Genomic DNA, 14,681 nt, shown 5'->3' on the forward strand with positions numbered 1-14,681 from the left:
GAAAAAACAAAGTAGTGGAAATAAGAACTGAAGCTGTAATTTTGTGGACAAAGTACTATATTTGAAGATGTGTGGAAGACACAAAGCAATAACTTGGGATTGAGGAAAAAGCATTATGATCATCATTATTTTTAACCTTCAAGTCTAAAGAAAACAAACGGTGGTGAATGAAAGCTGTACTTAGGTAAGACATAAAGATTTCCTGAGAAGGAAAAAGGCAGACAATACAAACAGGAAACACCGGCTAGTAAAAGTGTGTGAAATGACTGGCACTCAATAGGTCTCTCGCATGTTCTGAGACACATACCTACAGCTTTTGTTTGTTTGTTTGTTTCCACAATTTTCTCTCACATCTGTTTTCAAAGCAGTTCACTGCTCTATGACACCTAGTATTTTTAGTTCAAAAACTGCTCTTTCTAATTTTGTGTACAATTTTAAATGAAAATAGATTTGCATCACTTTCTCCCTTCCCTTCCTCCAGCCCCTCCCAGGTATCTCCCCTCCAACCCCTCCCTTCCCACCCTCCTACTGACAGACACTCTCAAAATATTTTGCAATTGCTTTTTCTGGCCTGTTCATTTCTTTGTTGGTGAAGAGGATCGAATCCAGGACCTTGCACACATTAAGCAGGCATTCTCTGGGCTAGGTCCTAGCTTTTTGGATTTTACTAAATAACAGGCCTGTCTAGAATTATAGTATTAATTAACCATTTTGGTATTTGAGCATAATGGGATAAAACAACCTGTTTGGCAAAATATGTAGCCTGAAAAGAGATTATTCTCCCAACTCACTGACACAAATTTGAGAATTGTGTAAAGCTGTAAATACGAGTTTTTGAAGGATCAGGGTTACAAACAACAAATTCAAAAATATATTCTTCAATCCTTGATCCTTTACACCAGTGTTTCCCAACCTTCCTAATGCTGCAACTCTTTAATACTTTCTCATGTCATGGTGACCCCCCAACATAAAATTATTTCATTGCTACTTCATAACTCTAATTTTGCTACTATCATGAATCATAATGTAAATATCTGATACCTGTGGGGGCCAGGACCCTCAGGTTGAGAACCACTGCTCTACTCAAAGAACCAATTAACAGATCATAAGCAATGATGGCAAATGACAGGCAGGATTTGAGTGACCACTGAGTATCAGGTTATCTTACTTTACAGTTCTAAAGTAGGTGTTACTGTCCCAACTTCTACTATATTAACATTATGAAAGAGCAATTTCATTTTACAGATGAAGAAAGTGAGACAGAAAAGATCTAACAGGAACTTTAGCCTTGAACCAACTGCAGCCTATGTTTTTGGATACTAAAATTCACATCACGGCTGAATCATGTCCCAAGAATTTCTGATGATCTCAGTTGTCACTGTGCTTTGAGTTAATAAGAGGTGTATTTTTAATAAAACATAAACTGACATAAAGTGGTTTGCACCTCTACTTGTGCCTTTTTAAAGCCTAATTATCTTATAGTCTTCGCCACTTTTTTTGTCTTTGCCACTTTTAAAGATTGTCCCCTTAAAATTATGATTTGTTTAATTTGAAATATCTACATATTATGTGAGTACTCCTAAGAGTGTAAGATCTCATCTTCCTTTGTAGACTTCTTCCTGGTCACCTAATTTCACTATGGGGATTGTAGGCAGCCTGAAAACTTTTATATTTTCATTACTTTTGGTAATGGTTTACCAATGCATTGAGAGTTATCATGTCATAAAATTTTAATATGCAAGTGTTTAATTGAAACTGAATGATTGGAGAACATCGTTAGTACAATTTATGTGATAAAGTGTATCCTTAATTATCCTTAATGTGAAGAATGGTGAAATGTACATTTTATATAACTCGATGCAATCTGATTTATCATTTCTATACGCCCAAGTTTTTAAATACTGTTTTTTTTTTTTTAGTTTTCCATTCAACCGTATTATTTTATAATAACTTCTGATATTCTGAAACACAGTCATGAAGAATTCTCCGTATTGACTTGTGCTGGGAATGTAGATCAGTTGGCTGAGTGCACCCCAGGCCTAGGTCCCAGCAACTAGAAAAATTAACTCGAAAGGATAAAACAGGTAAGGCATAATCCTGTACAGGAATTCGAGACTGAGGACGATGGAGAGAGGGTTAGTTTCCAATTCACAAGATAAGAAAAAAAAAAAAAAAAGTGGCATTCGGGGCTCGTCGGAAAATTCGAGTGTAAATACTACACACACTTATCCCACGAGATCCGCCAGGCGGGGGGGGTGGGGTGGTGGACGTCTTTTGAAAGCGGGTCCGATTTTGACATCTATGAAGACGCCTCCCCTGATCCTGGCAAAGGTCTGTTCCTCCGCCCCCGCCCCGCCCCCAGTGGCAGCCTGTCGTGAGTTCGAGAACCGGGGGGCACCTGATGGAGGCTCCGCCCGCAACCACGCTGGCCGACCTTTGCAGCTAATCTAGACCTGCCAGGAGGCCTGAGAGTCCCACTTCGCTAAATGTCAAACCCTGGCCACCACTGGGGCGGGAGGACGCGCGGCCCGGTGCGCGCTGCGGTAAGGCGGTGCGCCGCCGGACTCTGCAGCCCCGCCTCGGTCCGACTCTGCGCACGCGCGAGGCGGCCCCGGTCCGGGCTGAGCGGGTGCGCGGGCCTCCGCTGGCTCCCGGAAGGGGGTGGGGCCTGCGCGGCCACGCCCCGGCTACCAGCAAGCGAGAGGAGGGGTGTCCGGCCGCGCCGCGTTTCCGGCGCGCTCCCCCGCGTCCCGCGTCCCGTGGTCTCGCCCGCCCCCGCTGCCATGTTGGATTGTGCGGCAGCCGCCGCCGCGCCGCCGCCGCAGAGGAGGAGGAGTCGCCGCGTTAGCCGCCGCCGCCGCCGCCGCGCCGCGGAGTGCGAGGACGACGACCATCCGGCCCGAGGCGAGCCGGGCGGGAGCCGGGAGCTTCCCTGTCGGCACGCAGTCCGCGCGCGCTCGCCCGCCGTCGGCTCCTTCCTTCCTTCCTTCCCTCGGCCTCCGCGCAGCGGAGGAGCGGCGGGATGCTGCGCCGCCTGTGAGCGCCGGCCCCGCGCCCCTGTCACCCCGAGCGGGACCGAGTGAGTGAGTGCTCGCCCACCTCCTGAGGAGACAGCCCTGGACGCGGCACCCCGCCGGCGACACCATGAGCTCGGGCCAGCAGCCTCCGCGGAGAGTCACCAACGTGGGCTCCCTGCTGCTCACCCCGCAGGAGAACGAGTCGCTCTTCTCCTTCCTCGGCAAGAAATGTGTGGTCAGTGAGCCGAGCGAGACCCCTGTCGCCACCCACCGCGTCCCCGGGCGGGCTCGGGCCGGGGCACTAGAGAGTTAGGAGGGAGAAGGGGGCGGGCGGGCGCGCGCGGCCGGGGTCCCGCCGCGGGCCAGGCCTCCAGCTCGCTCGCCCGGGCCCGGGTGCTGCCCCGGGTGCAGGCCGCCCTGCCCGGCCCTGCCCGGCCGGGAGCCGCCTCCCTGAGCTACTGGAGAACCAGGGAGTGTCACCTCTGCGGGCCTGCCCAGAAGTCCAAGTCGGGGTCCGCGCCCTTGCTGCAGGTTCAAACTTTACTCTAGACCACAAGGGAATTTTTCTGGGTGCATCAGTAGCTTCATCTCCCAACGGGAGCCCAGCCTTGCTTTACTTCCTACTTGTGGATCTGGGCTGTCTTCGTTAACAATGCTCGGGGCTTTAGGAGTGAATAGATGCGGGGAGGAGGGGAGAAGCGCGCATCGGCTTTATCGATCCCCCCTTTAGGATTCCGTGAGAAGGGTAAAGTGGAGTGCAGGTTCCCGGACACCGGCTCAGAGCGAGGAAGGGGCAGGAAATGCGCCTGCACCCCACTGCAAAGAAGCAGGGCTTATTTCCCCAGCGTTTGCGCCTAGGCCTAGTTTCTGCACTCCGCCCCACTGTTTTTTGTTTTATTTTGGTTTTTTGTTCTTTTTTTTTTTTTTCTTCCTTGCATTGGTAAGAGAGAGTGCTGCTCTCACCGCAGCCATGCATAGAGACGCCGCAGTTTCTACTAGTTCCTGGCCATTGGAGTCAAAAGTGATTCTGAGTTTGGTCCTGTGGGGCCAATCCCAACCCCAGATGGCGGATTGGGAGCGAGTAGTTCTGTGGGAAGGGGGAATGCCTGTTGTTGACGGAGGCATTCACGACTCGCTTCTGGGGCTGGAAGGCTCTCCCTGGTGAAGGCCTTATCTTGGTCTTACTGAGGTGACTCTTGAGTTGAAAGGGGGATTGTTAAAATACTGACTAGTCTCTTGCTAACACCCGCCGAGTGTGTGCCCCTGGAACCCAGGAAACACGCTGAGAAGTTTCAGCTGAGTAGGACCATTTTATATTTTTCCTTAGCAATGTTAGATATGTCAAACCAGACTACACCTGCTTAAGAAGTTAAGAGTAGACAGTTTCTGGAAAGTTACCAGCTTAATTGTTAACTTTATGAGCTTACTTTTTATATCTACTTCTGGACTTAAGATGTATTTCTTGTTCAAAAATTTAGACTTTAAAGAACACCAAGTCTACAACCAGAAGTAGTAAACAGTTTCAAGAAAGAAAGAAAGAAAGCTGGGGAGACAACTTTAAAAATGAAAGAAGTCCTTCCTGGTATATAGTATTTTAAACAAAAGAGAAAGTGGAGCCCTTGGCCCCAAGTCACAGTAATTTAGGAATGTAACTGGAACTCTATGTCTAGTCCCTTTGTACTTTCCACTACAGCATGTTGTTTCTTGAGGATTTTTCCCCCTTAATAATTTGGTTGTCAAAGTGGTGTTAAGGGAATAACTACTTCATTTTTACATAGAATGGATATCATTAAAATGTGAGTTTCTAAAAACAATGTTTTGCATATTTTCAGTTTGGGAAAGTCTCCAGCTTTTTTTTTTTTTTTTTAATGAGCTGCCTGCAAACAGGGCCAACTTTGTTGGTTTATTACATTTAGTGTACAATCTACCAAAAGTTAAGGAGCTTTCTGTGTTCACATACCAGACCCATGAATTCCAGGCATGGAGGACATTGCATGTATGTGCCTAGTGTACTCATTGCTCAGAGCTTAACTGTAGTGTTTACCCAGGGTTTCAAGGAAATGACAGACGTGGGAGTGTATTTTGATAGACAAAGATAGCATGGCTCACTGTAAGCATAAGTAGGTTGCTGAATTGGTTGCAAGCAGTCAGCGATGAATTTCTTTACGTCATATATTATTAATCAACTTTACCTTTTGAATTGTTGTAATTTAAAACCACATTGTTGTTGCCTTCTCTTGTAAGATGAAATTGTGAAAATTAAACTTTGGAGATTTTGGTTCAATCGAGAGCAATGTAAACTCAATGTTTTGGAATAATTTTTATAGACTTAGGCTCCCTTTTTTTTGTTTAAAACAACAGTGAAATGCATTGTCTCATAAATCAAGCAGTAGAGTTACAGGTCAGATCAAATGTAGTAAACTGATACATTCAGAGCTCAGTCTATGAAGTCAAGGCATGAAACTAGTTATACGGTGCCGGATTTTAAGCAAGTTCTTCATCCCTTGTTTCATCAAATAAACATGTATTGAGTAACTGAACGTTGAGGTCAAAAGTCAAGATTGATGCTTGCCCTCGGGGAGTTTAGTGTCTGATGAAGGAAACAACAAATAAACTGATGAATAAGTCAGTACTTAAGAAATAAATATGCAAGAGGCGCCTGTCACAAGCAGGATTCTAGGTCTGTAGTCAGGAGATGTGGGTGTGTAAGCTCAGAGCTTGGCTAAGCCCCTTCACTCTCCTGTTCTGTATTTGCTTTTCCTACCTGTTAGAGTGCTGTCAGATGGAGTGAGCGTGTTGGTTAGGAATATATACAGATGTCTGAAAACCTGTTATAAAAGGATGGGAACTCAGGGAGATGGATGGGAGAGTAGATAAATGAAAGCTTCATAGAATCAGCAATACCTTAATAATATTAACAGGTTGATAAAGGAAGTGCTTGTTAAATTAGGAAGCTTTGTTAGGGAACAGAGGTTTTACCTGCATCTTCACATGTATGTATATTGAAATCATGGTAGAAATTATTAGATGTGTGGTTAGTTGTATAATTTCTTGATAATTACATTTCTTGGTCTGAGGTAGAGCTTGATCTTCTGTTTTTATCAAGTTTTATGGGAAGATTCAAATGTGCACTACAGTTTGCAAGTAGAAGTCCATTTCTGATGGCTAATTCTAGATTTGTCACCTTGGTGACAATAGGCTTTCTTTTGATCGACTTTGTATTTGTGAGTTAAAGTTAGAACAGGTTCTTTTAGTATGGCATTCTTTGTCTTTCAAGATGTCAGATGTATTTCATAACCAAGAGGCAGATACAGAAAGAGAGAGAGAGAGAGAGAGAGAGAGAGAGAGAGAGAGAGAGAGAGTAGAGGGAGCACTATTAGTGGGAAGCACAGACCAGGTTTCACTTTGAGAGTGTATTTGGGGTTGGGTGGAAGCTATATAGAGGTGGACTGCTGGTGGTGAGATGGGTGACAAAGGAGATCCCATAGGTGTTTATGGGTGACCCCATACAACACTAAGGGGGGCTGAGTTAAAGCAGTTTGGGGGTAGAGGATTCAAGTATGATGAAAAAGATGCCCAGAATGACTAAGTCACACTGAGAAGCAGAAGGGGAGGGAATTGCAATGAAGGGAGACATTAATGAAGAGAGAAAAGTAGGTAGAAGCATACTTAATCTCATTAGCTGGAAGTGAATCTTAGACATCTACTGTTATGGTATCGTTTTAATAATTAGACTTCATGTAAATTAGGGTTTCATGTAAAGTTAAATGTACTATGTGAATATTATAACTTAACATTGGGTTAATAGTTCTGGTGGTATCACTATCTGGAGTATTGTCTCAAACTTAAAGAGCAAGATTTACTTATCGTTTTGACAAGGTTTCTATGTGCTTTGGCATCCCTGGAACTTGCTCTGTAGACCAGGCTGGTCTTGGAACTCAGAGAGACCTCCTGCCTCTGTCTCCTGAGTACTGGGATTAAAGGTAGTGTTTATTTACCACTGTGCCCAGCAGAATTCATTTACCTTATTATGAAGTTCTGTTGACTTTCAGGTAGAGTGATAGTTAACTTGTGTAATTTTTGCCATGTGGAGTTTAATATGTGTAGTCCCAAAAAAGTAGGGAGTAGGGAAAATAAAACCTGTAGTTAGTTCTATCCCGCCTTCTTTGTTCTGAATGGATTGAAGCTGGTGTGGATTGGCCATTTTTTTCCTGCCATACTCACCTATTTTATTTTTTGTTTTGTTTTGGTTTGGTTCTGTTTTGTATTGTTTTCACTTTTATTGATTCTTAGAATTTTTTATTAGTGTTTACATTCATTCCTGTTACTTCCTCAGCCCTTGTTTTTATTACTCTTCTTCATTAGTTAAATTGTTTCCTCGATTTGTATGCAGTTCTGAGAGATGGACCTAACACCTTGGTACATTTCTGTAATTTTCACATCTATCAGAGGTGAGTGAATACTTCTTGGTTGAATAATTACAATTACTCATTTGATTCAGACTAAGGGACCTAGTCAACATTTCCTGCTGCTTGATCAAGTTGAAAAAACTTCCTATTTTCGACAGATGTTACCTGGAGCTCAGTCTTTCTTCATTAAGCAAAATGGTTTCATTCCCCTGCTAATACAGGTGGTAGGATTGACTGTTTAACAGTTGTTTTGTTTGTTTTAAGTCACCTTGTATGTAGTAGTTCTTAAACAGGTATAGAGGGAAAAATGTACTTAAAAGATACCTTCTTGAAAATTTAATTAAGGCAGTAGTGGTAGAATGAAAGTGGGAAATGCCTCTTACCTTGAGCAGTGCGGAGAGAAAACACTAAAATTCACTGGACTTGTAATACACAGCCATGAAAAGTGCCTTCCTCTGGTGTAGGAAGAAAGTGAGCACCAAAGAATGATGCAGTGTGGACTACGTGAGCAGAAGAGATGGGGAGAATATAGCCTACATTGTAAATCTGGTCATTTTTAGTTCTTAGAGTGGGCACATTTCTCAGCCCAAGCATCTAGATCTCTAAAAGGGTCTTACCAAAGGATTTAAAGAATTCCATGGTTAGGTAAATCATGTAAGAATGGCCACCACCTATGAAAGTCTTCAGGAATTTGTAGAAGCATATGAAGAAAGTTGTTATTGATAGTATTCAGTGTTGGTTTACATTTTCCTTTGATGGTCAGATTTTGATTTAGGTAAATCAGTTCTAACAATTTTGTTTAAAGTTTAATTAATTGTGAAGTCTATAATGAGCTTTTGGATACACCTCTCTGAAGAACCTCTGTACTGTTCCCTCATAAGCCCATCCCTGCCCACTAGTTCTACCACCGTTTGGCCAGTGTTGGGTGTTTTATATAAAATATATCATTACAAAGGTTAGTCTTTATTTAGTGTTGTAATACTACTTAACAGTTAATACCAGCTTATCCAATCTGACAATAAAGTGAAGTCTTCTAGAATAATAAGCAGGCTTGGCCAGGGCCTTCATTATCACCCATGTTAGAATCTGTTGGCTGGAGACTAAAGAGAAGAGTTCCCCTGTAGGGCTGCTGAGCAGTTTCTGTCATGAAACCAGCATTGTAGCCTTCAGAAACAGTATGTATCTCTTGAGAAAAGGTCTTTGTCTAGTCTCAAACTTGCAATGTAGGTGTGGCTGGACTTTAATTCCTGATCAAGCCTCCAGCTCCAGAGTTATGGGATTGCTGATAAGTACATTCATACCCTAATTTTTTGGGGGGGGGTAAAGCATAATTTATTTCGTTTATAAAAAGTGCTGGGTGGTGATGATGAGTACCTTTAATTCCAGCACTTGGGAGGCAGAGGCAAGCAGATCTCTGAGTTTCAAGACCAGCCTGGTCTACAAGAGCTAGTTCTAGGACAGCCTCCAAAGCCACAGAGAAACCCTATCTCGAACCCCTTCCCCCCCCAAAAAAAAAAAAACAGTGGGAAAAGTAAGCTTCAGATGAAACATGCTGGCAGTATCTCATTTTATTTCTGTCCATATTGCACATAAATAAATAATGGAAGCATGATGTTAGCCTTTTCAGTTTTAAGTAGAAAATAATTTTAAAGAGCAGATAGTTAGGCTTTGTGATATGTTATTTTCTAAGTCTAGAAGTCACAGCTTTTCCCCCCACATGTGATAACCTAGTATTAGGAATGCACTTCATTTTTACTGTAAAGATTTTAGAGGCAACATTTTATTTACCTTTATAAAGAGTGCACTGCTATTTGTAAACAGCCTAAAATACTAATTCTTTAACTGTTACTAGTTATTAGTTAGAAGCTGTTTGACATCTTCAACTATATTCATATTTGCTACATAACAAAATAAATCTCATATTTATTGACTGCATCACTGTCAATCATCCTAGAAGTAGTGGATGAGTCCATCATTTTAATGGTAACATAAATGATAGTGAAAAATAAAAAAATTCCAACCTCGCTTTTTAGTTGTGTGTTGCAAGTGTGTGACACAGTGGTAACTTGCCTAACATATGGCAGGTTGTAAATTCTTAGGATGGCCAAAATCGTCAGGAAAACTCACTGTAGAACGTAGGGTCAAGTGAAAGTTACCTAGTAAGTTTGAATTTTAATTATCATAACAATTAATTCAGTATCCTACACCCTAGGATTTCCTTATAGTAGTAATTCATTAAGACTTATTTTTAACTTGTCATTGAAGATTTACTAAAGGAATCATATCTATAAAAGAAATGCTCATTGACCATTTGCTAGTTTGAAGCAAAGGGGAAATGAAAAAAGGAGTCTAGGAATACATGATAATGTATTGGGATTATCACAAAGCTGTATGCTCAGTAACAGTTTAAAAGTCTCTTTATTAACAAGTTAAATTTTTATATTAGGTTTAAAGAAGCTAGAGCTATTTGCAGGCAGAGTACTTACCAGACCTGTAGTTCCAAATTAAAAATAAATCTTTTCCATAGTATTGATTGTTGATGTATAGACGGTTTCAAGGTGACTGAGGACTGCTGACTATTCCCTGTTTGACTTGGCCAAAATTGGAGAACGATGGCATATTCCTTTTCCGTTTGCTGTGACAAATGCCTGACAGAAATACCTTGCAGAACAGAAAGTTTCCCTTGGCTAGCAGTGTGAGGTTCTGGCCCATCAGAGGAAGGTGCTTCAGTCAGAGCAAGGTTAGCGGTGGCAGCAGAGGAATGGTGTGCACATGCTGTTTCTTGGCTTGCTTTCTCCTTCTGTCACGTTTATTCATTTGGGGATCCCCGTCCCCTTGGATGTTGCTGCTCAATTAGTATGGTTCTTCCCTATCCTGTTAAGCCTATCTGGAAATGCCCTCACAGCTATGCCCAGAATGTCCCTCCTAAATCATTCCAAATCCAGTGAAGGTCACAGTGAAGATTAGCAATCATAAGTCATTTTCCATAAGGAGTTGAAGGAGGAGAGATGCTTAGTTTACCAAAAAAGCAATATTTTATATATTGTACAACTTACATTTTTGTTTGGTTGGTTTTTTCAAGACAGGGTTTCTTTGTGGCTTTGGAGGCTGTCCTGGCACTCGCTCTTGTAGACCAGGCTGGTCTCGAACTCACAGAGATCCACCTGCCTCTGCCTCCCGAGTGCTGGGACTAAAAGCACACGCCACCACCACCCGGCGTGACTTACATTTTTTATGTTAGCAGTATATTTCCTTGTCCATTTATACCTATTACATTCTTTTTATTCTTGCATTTAATGCCATATTACCACATGATATGAAGTTACAGTTACATGTAATTTATTAGTCTGTACTGATAATACTGCAAATGCTATGACAAATACCAGAAACCAGGTAGTCTTTAGAACAGTTTATGCTCTCATTGTTCTGGACCTAGAAATCTAAAATCAAAGTACTAGCAGGGTTTGTTCCTTTCAGGAGAAACCGAGAATGATTCTTATTTCATACCTCCCTTTTTAGCTTATAGCAGCTTGGCAGTGCATTTGGTTCCTTGACCCAGTCTTCTTCCTGTACAGATAATATGGCATGGTGTGCTCACTCTGTCTTCTCCATTCATGAAGACACTGCATTGGGACCACATTTTAACTTGTTATATTTGCAAAGATCCCCATTCCAAGTAGGATTACCGTCACAGGTATGAGGGTTAGGATTTCAAGGGGCCTTTCTGGATGGTACGATTCAGCTTAATACCAGTATGTATTTTGACTTTTCAAAAGAAATGTTCAGTAATGTGATAAACATTCAAATGTGTCCTTTCCAGTATTTATGTAGAATGAGGACACAAGCATCAAAAGTGCCATGTGGGTAGATAACTGCCTGACTGCCCCCCAAACAGTAGTTGCAAACCACACTTTCATCAGCACTGGGTATTTAAAAAATGTCTTACTGCTGAAAGAGCCACATTGTTTTATTTGTAGTTTCTGTAAAGTTGAACAGCTTCATATCTGTTGAGCATGCATATTGTTCTTAGGCCATTTATTTTTCTTTTAGTTATTTGGAAGAACTGTTTATAAGTACTGGATAATAGTTCATGTCATAGTATTTTGGAAACTTGTTTACCTTTTGCTAAAATGATCTTTATGTTTGTGGTCACTGTATAAATCTTAAATTTAGGCCGGGCGTTGGTGGCACACGCTTTTAATCCCAGCACTCAGGAGGCAGAGGCAGGTGGATCTCTGGGAGTTCGAGGCCAGCCTGGTCTCCAGAGCAAGTGCCAGGATAGGCTCCAAAGCTACACAGAGAAACCCTGTCTCGAAAAACTAAAAAAAAAAATCTTAAATTTTCCTATGGGTATTAGCCTGTTAACCATCCCCACCCCTCCATCTGTTTCAAAGGGTTTATTTTCATTTAGTTCAAGGTTTGGAAGTGAGGGATCCCTGGACACTTACAGAGTTGTTCAGTAGCAGGAGAGGCTCAAGTATCAGCGGACTGCTACAGAGTTGAGGAGCCTCTGGTAGGCTTCTAGGACTTCTGCTAGTACTTCAAAGTGTGCTTCTCAAACTTCTCCAGGGACAGCTGGGGCCCGGCCAACCCTGTCTTCTTAATAAGCCTCAACTCCTCATCTGGAAGTAGCTCTTATGGAAGCCACAAAGATAAGAGATCCTTAGGGCAGAACCTAGGACAAGAAGATCCAGAAAGCCCTGGTTCAGGTTAATATTCCCCAGGGCCACCTCCGTAGACTCTGGTTTTACCCCACTCAATCTTGAGAAAGCTTCTGTGCCTCCTGAAACGCTCAGCTATGGAGTTGGTTTTGCATTGTGTATAGACAATCTTGGAGCCATCTCTTCTTCTCAGAAGTTTAGAAAGAAGTGACCCATCCATCTAGAACTACATTGCCTGAAAGAAATAGTTGCCCAGAGAGAAGAAGCAGCTGTAGGGTTCCTGAAGATTCAGAATAACCAGGCAGATTGCCGTAGCCTCCAGTTCTGATCATGGGTGATCAGCAGTGTGGGAGATAATCACAAATAGATGATGGTGGCTGTTTCTGGGGCTGACAAGAAGGTGCTGCTGGAAAGATTGGAAGGCAGTTGAAAGTTTAGGAGGGAGTCCCCAGGTCTGTTGTATAGAAACACTGTTGAAACAGGACACAGATCTAAGACTTTGGGGTGAACTTTTTGTTATATCAAGTTTATAAATGATTAATTAAATATATTTACTAATTTATACTTTTACCTGTTTGAAAATAGTACTTTGAGTTTCCAGGTGTTCTTAAAGCCAATTTTACATTCTCTGTTTTGTCCTTTTGCCTGCTGCTTGTCTAGTGCACAGTTTCCGTGTGTAGCTTTACAGTGATGATGCAACTGGATTAGAGTAAGGCTGTTATTACCTCAGTGTTTCCTATTACTTTATTTTGTCCGTTTTTAGTACCCAGTAAACTATCCATTACCACAAAATAGTTGTTTTGATTTATAATAGCATTGGATTCAGGGTTACTTAGGAATTGCTACAGTGAGGCTTCCTGTTTTTTTGTTTTGTTTTGTTTTTTTGTTTTGCTGTGACAAAAAGCATTCTTAAGGAAAGGGAATGTATTTTAGCTCACAGTTTAGATTACAGACCATCATAGCAGGGAAGTCAAGTCAGCAGTTATTTAAAGCAGCTAGTCACATTAGATCCATAGTAAAGAGCAGAAAGAAAGAAATAAGTGCATGCAAACTAACTATTCTTGCTTTTTCTACTCTATCCTAATTCAGGACCCAGATCCAGAGAATGAATGGTGCCACCTACTTTGAGACCATCTTCTCATACCATTAACATAATTAAGATTGTTGCAATAGACATGTCCATAGGCCAAACCAATCTAGATAATTCCTCATCTAGACTCTCTTCTCAAATGACTGTAGATTGTGCCAAATTGATAATTAAAACTCTGAATTTCCTTTACAGTTTTATAATTTTTTTAGGCACTAGCCATTTAAGTACAAGAATATTGCTCAGATATGCTTGTTTAAATAATATTTAAACATGCATGTATGTATGAATGCTCACACTGCACTGCCAGGGTTAACAGGATTCTTCCTGGTTTTCCCTAGTATGATTAGGTTCCACATTAAGCTCTTCTAAGTGGCTTGCATCCCATTCTTTCTTGTGTATACTTACATATGTGTATGTGTATCTGCATTTTATCTAAAGATTTTGTGAAGAACAGTTATATCTATCTTGTGTTTTTGTGTTCTGGGGTCTTAAATGGAAGAAAAGTAGGCTAGAGTAACAAAACTAACTTGTACCATGGCTGTCAACAGATGGCCTGTCTCGATTGTGCTGTGTGTCCCCTAGATTGTTTTAAAGGGACTCTTCAGCATCATATGTCTTTCACCCAGTGATTGTGGTGAAAGATTTATTAAGATTGTCTTTTAAAATAATCAGCTTTTAGTTTCATTGATTTTTACAGTGTTGTTTTCTGTTAATTTCTGTTGTGGTCCTATTATTTCTCCATGCTTAATTTGCATTTCCCAGGTTTTCATAAGGTAGCAATTTTTAAACTGGTGTATGTTTATTAAACTGATAAATGTTTATTTTTAAAACGTAAGTATAGAGCTGAAGAGCTGGTTTATCAGTTAAGAGTACTTCATCTTGCAGAAGACTTGGGTTCAATTCCTAGCACCCATATGGCAGCTCATAACTACCTATAACTTTAGTTTTAGGGGATCCAGTGCCCTCTTCTGACCTCCCTGGACTTCTGCAAGCACATGGTACACATACATGCACTCAGGCAAATACATAAGATAAAATAATTATTTTTTTAGTAGGAATTTAATTGTTACATCTTGGTGAATTGGCTCTTTTGTTATTGTGAAGTGACCTCTTTTGTGCCTCATAATATTTCTCTATAAAATCAGCCTTGTCTGAAGGTAATATAACCACTGTAGCTTTCTTTAGCATGGAGTTATAGTTTTTTGTATTCTCCCATCCTCAACCTTGGTGTCTTCATCCTGATGTGTTTCCTGTGGGCATGCTAAGAGTTATCCTTAATATGTGTGGAAGAGTGGTTTGTTCCACACATAATATCTGTTCTACTGACTACTTTCTGGATTTTTCTGTTACTAGTTGTATTTTTAAAGGACCTGATAATGGTGTATTTCTGTATAGTTTGCTTGATTTTTTTTTGTCCTGGGTGATTGTTGTTTGTTTCTTGGGTATATGGACTTAAACTGGTTTGTCAACTTTGGAAGTTTGCCAGGTTTTGTTTTTAAACGCC

At 41.4% G+C, this 14,681-nt stretch overlaps 1 protein-coding gene across 1 annotated transcript in view; it reads left to right on the top strand.

The window, feature by feature from the left end:
• Positions 1 to 2,941: 2,941 nt before the first annotated feature.
• Wasl (WASP like actin nucleation promoting factor) overlaps positions 2,942 to 14,681 on the top strand; it is a 54,794-nt gene continuing 43,054 nt past the window's right edge. Inside the window, exon 1 of the mRNA XM_027390010.2 lies at positions 2,942 to 3,252. Coding sequence (XP_027245811.1) covers positions 3,145 to 3,252 — 108 coding nt within the window. The 5' untranslated portion in view covers positions 2,942 to 3,144. The remainder of the gene's footprint in view (positions 3,253 to 14,681) is intronic.

Source organism: Cricetulus griseus (assembly GCF_003668045.3).
Source record: "Cricetulus griseus strain 17A/GY chromosome 1 unlocalized genomic scaffold, alternate assembly CriGri-PICRH-1.0 chr1_0, whole genome shotgun sequence".
Lineage (NCBI taxonomy): Eukaryota > Metazoa > Chordata > Mammalia > Rodentia > Cricetidae > Cricetulus > Cricetulus griseus.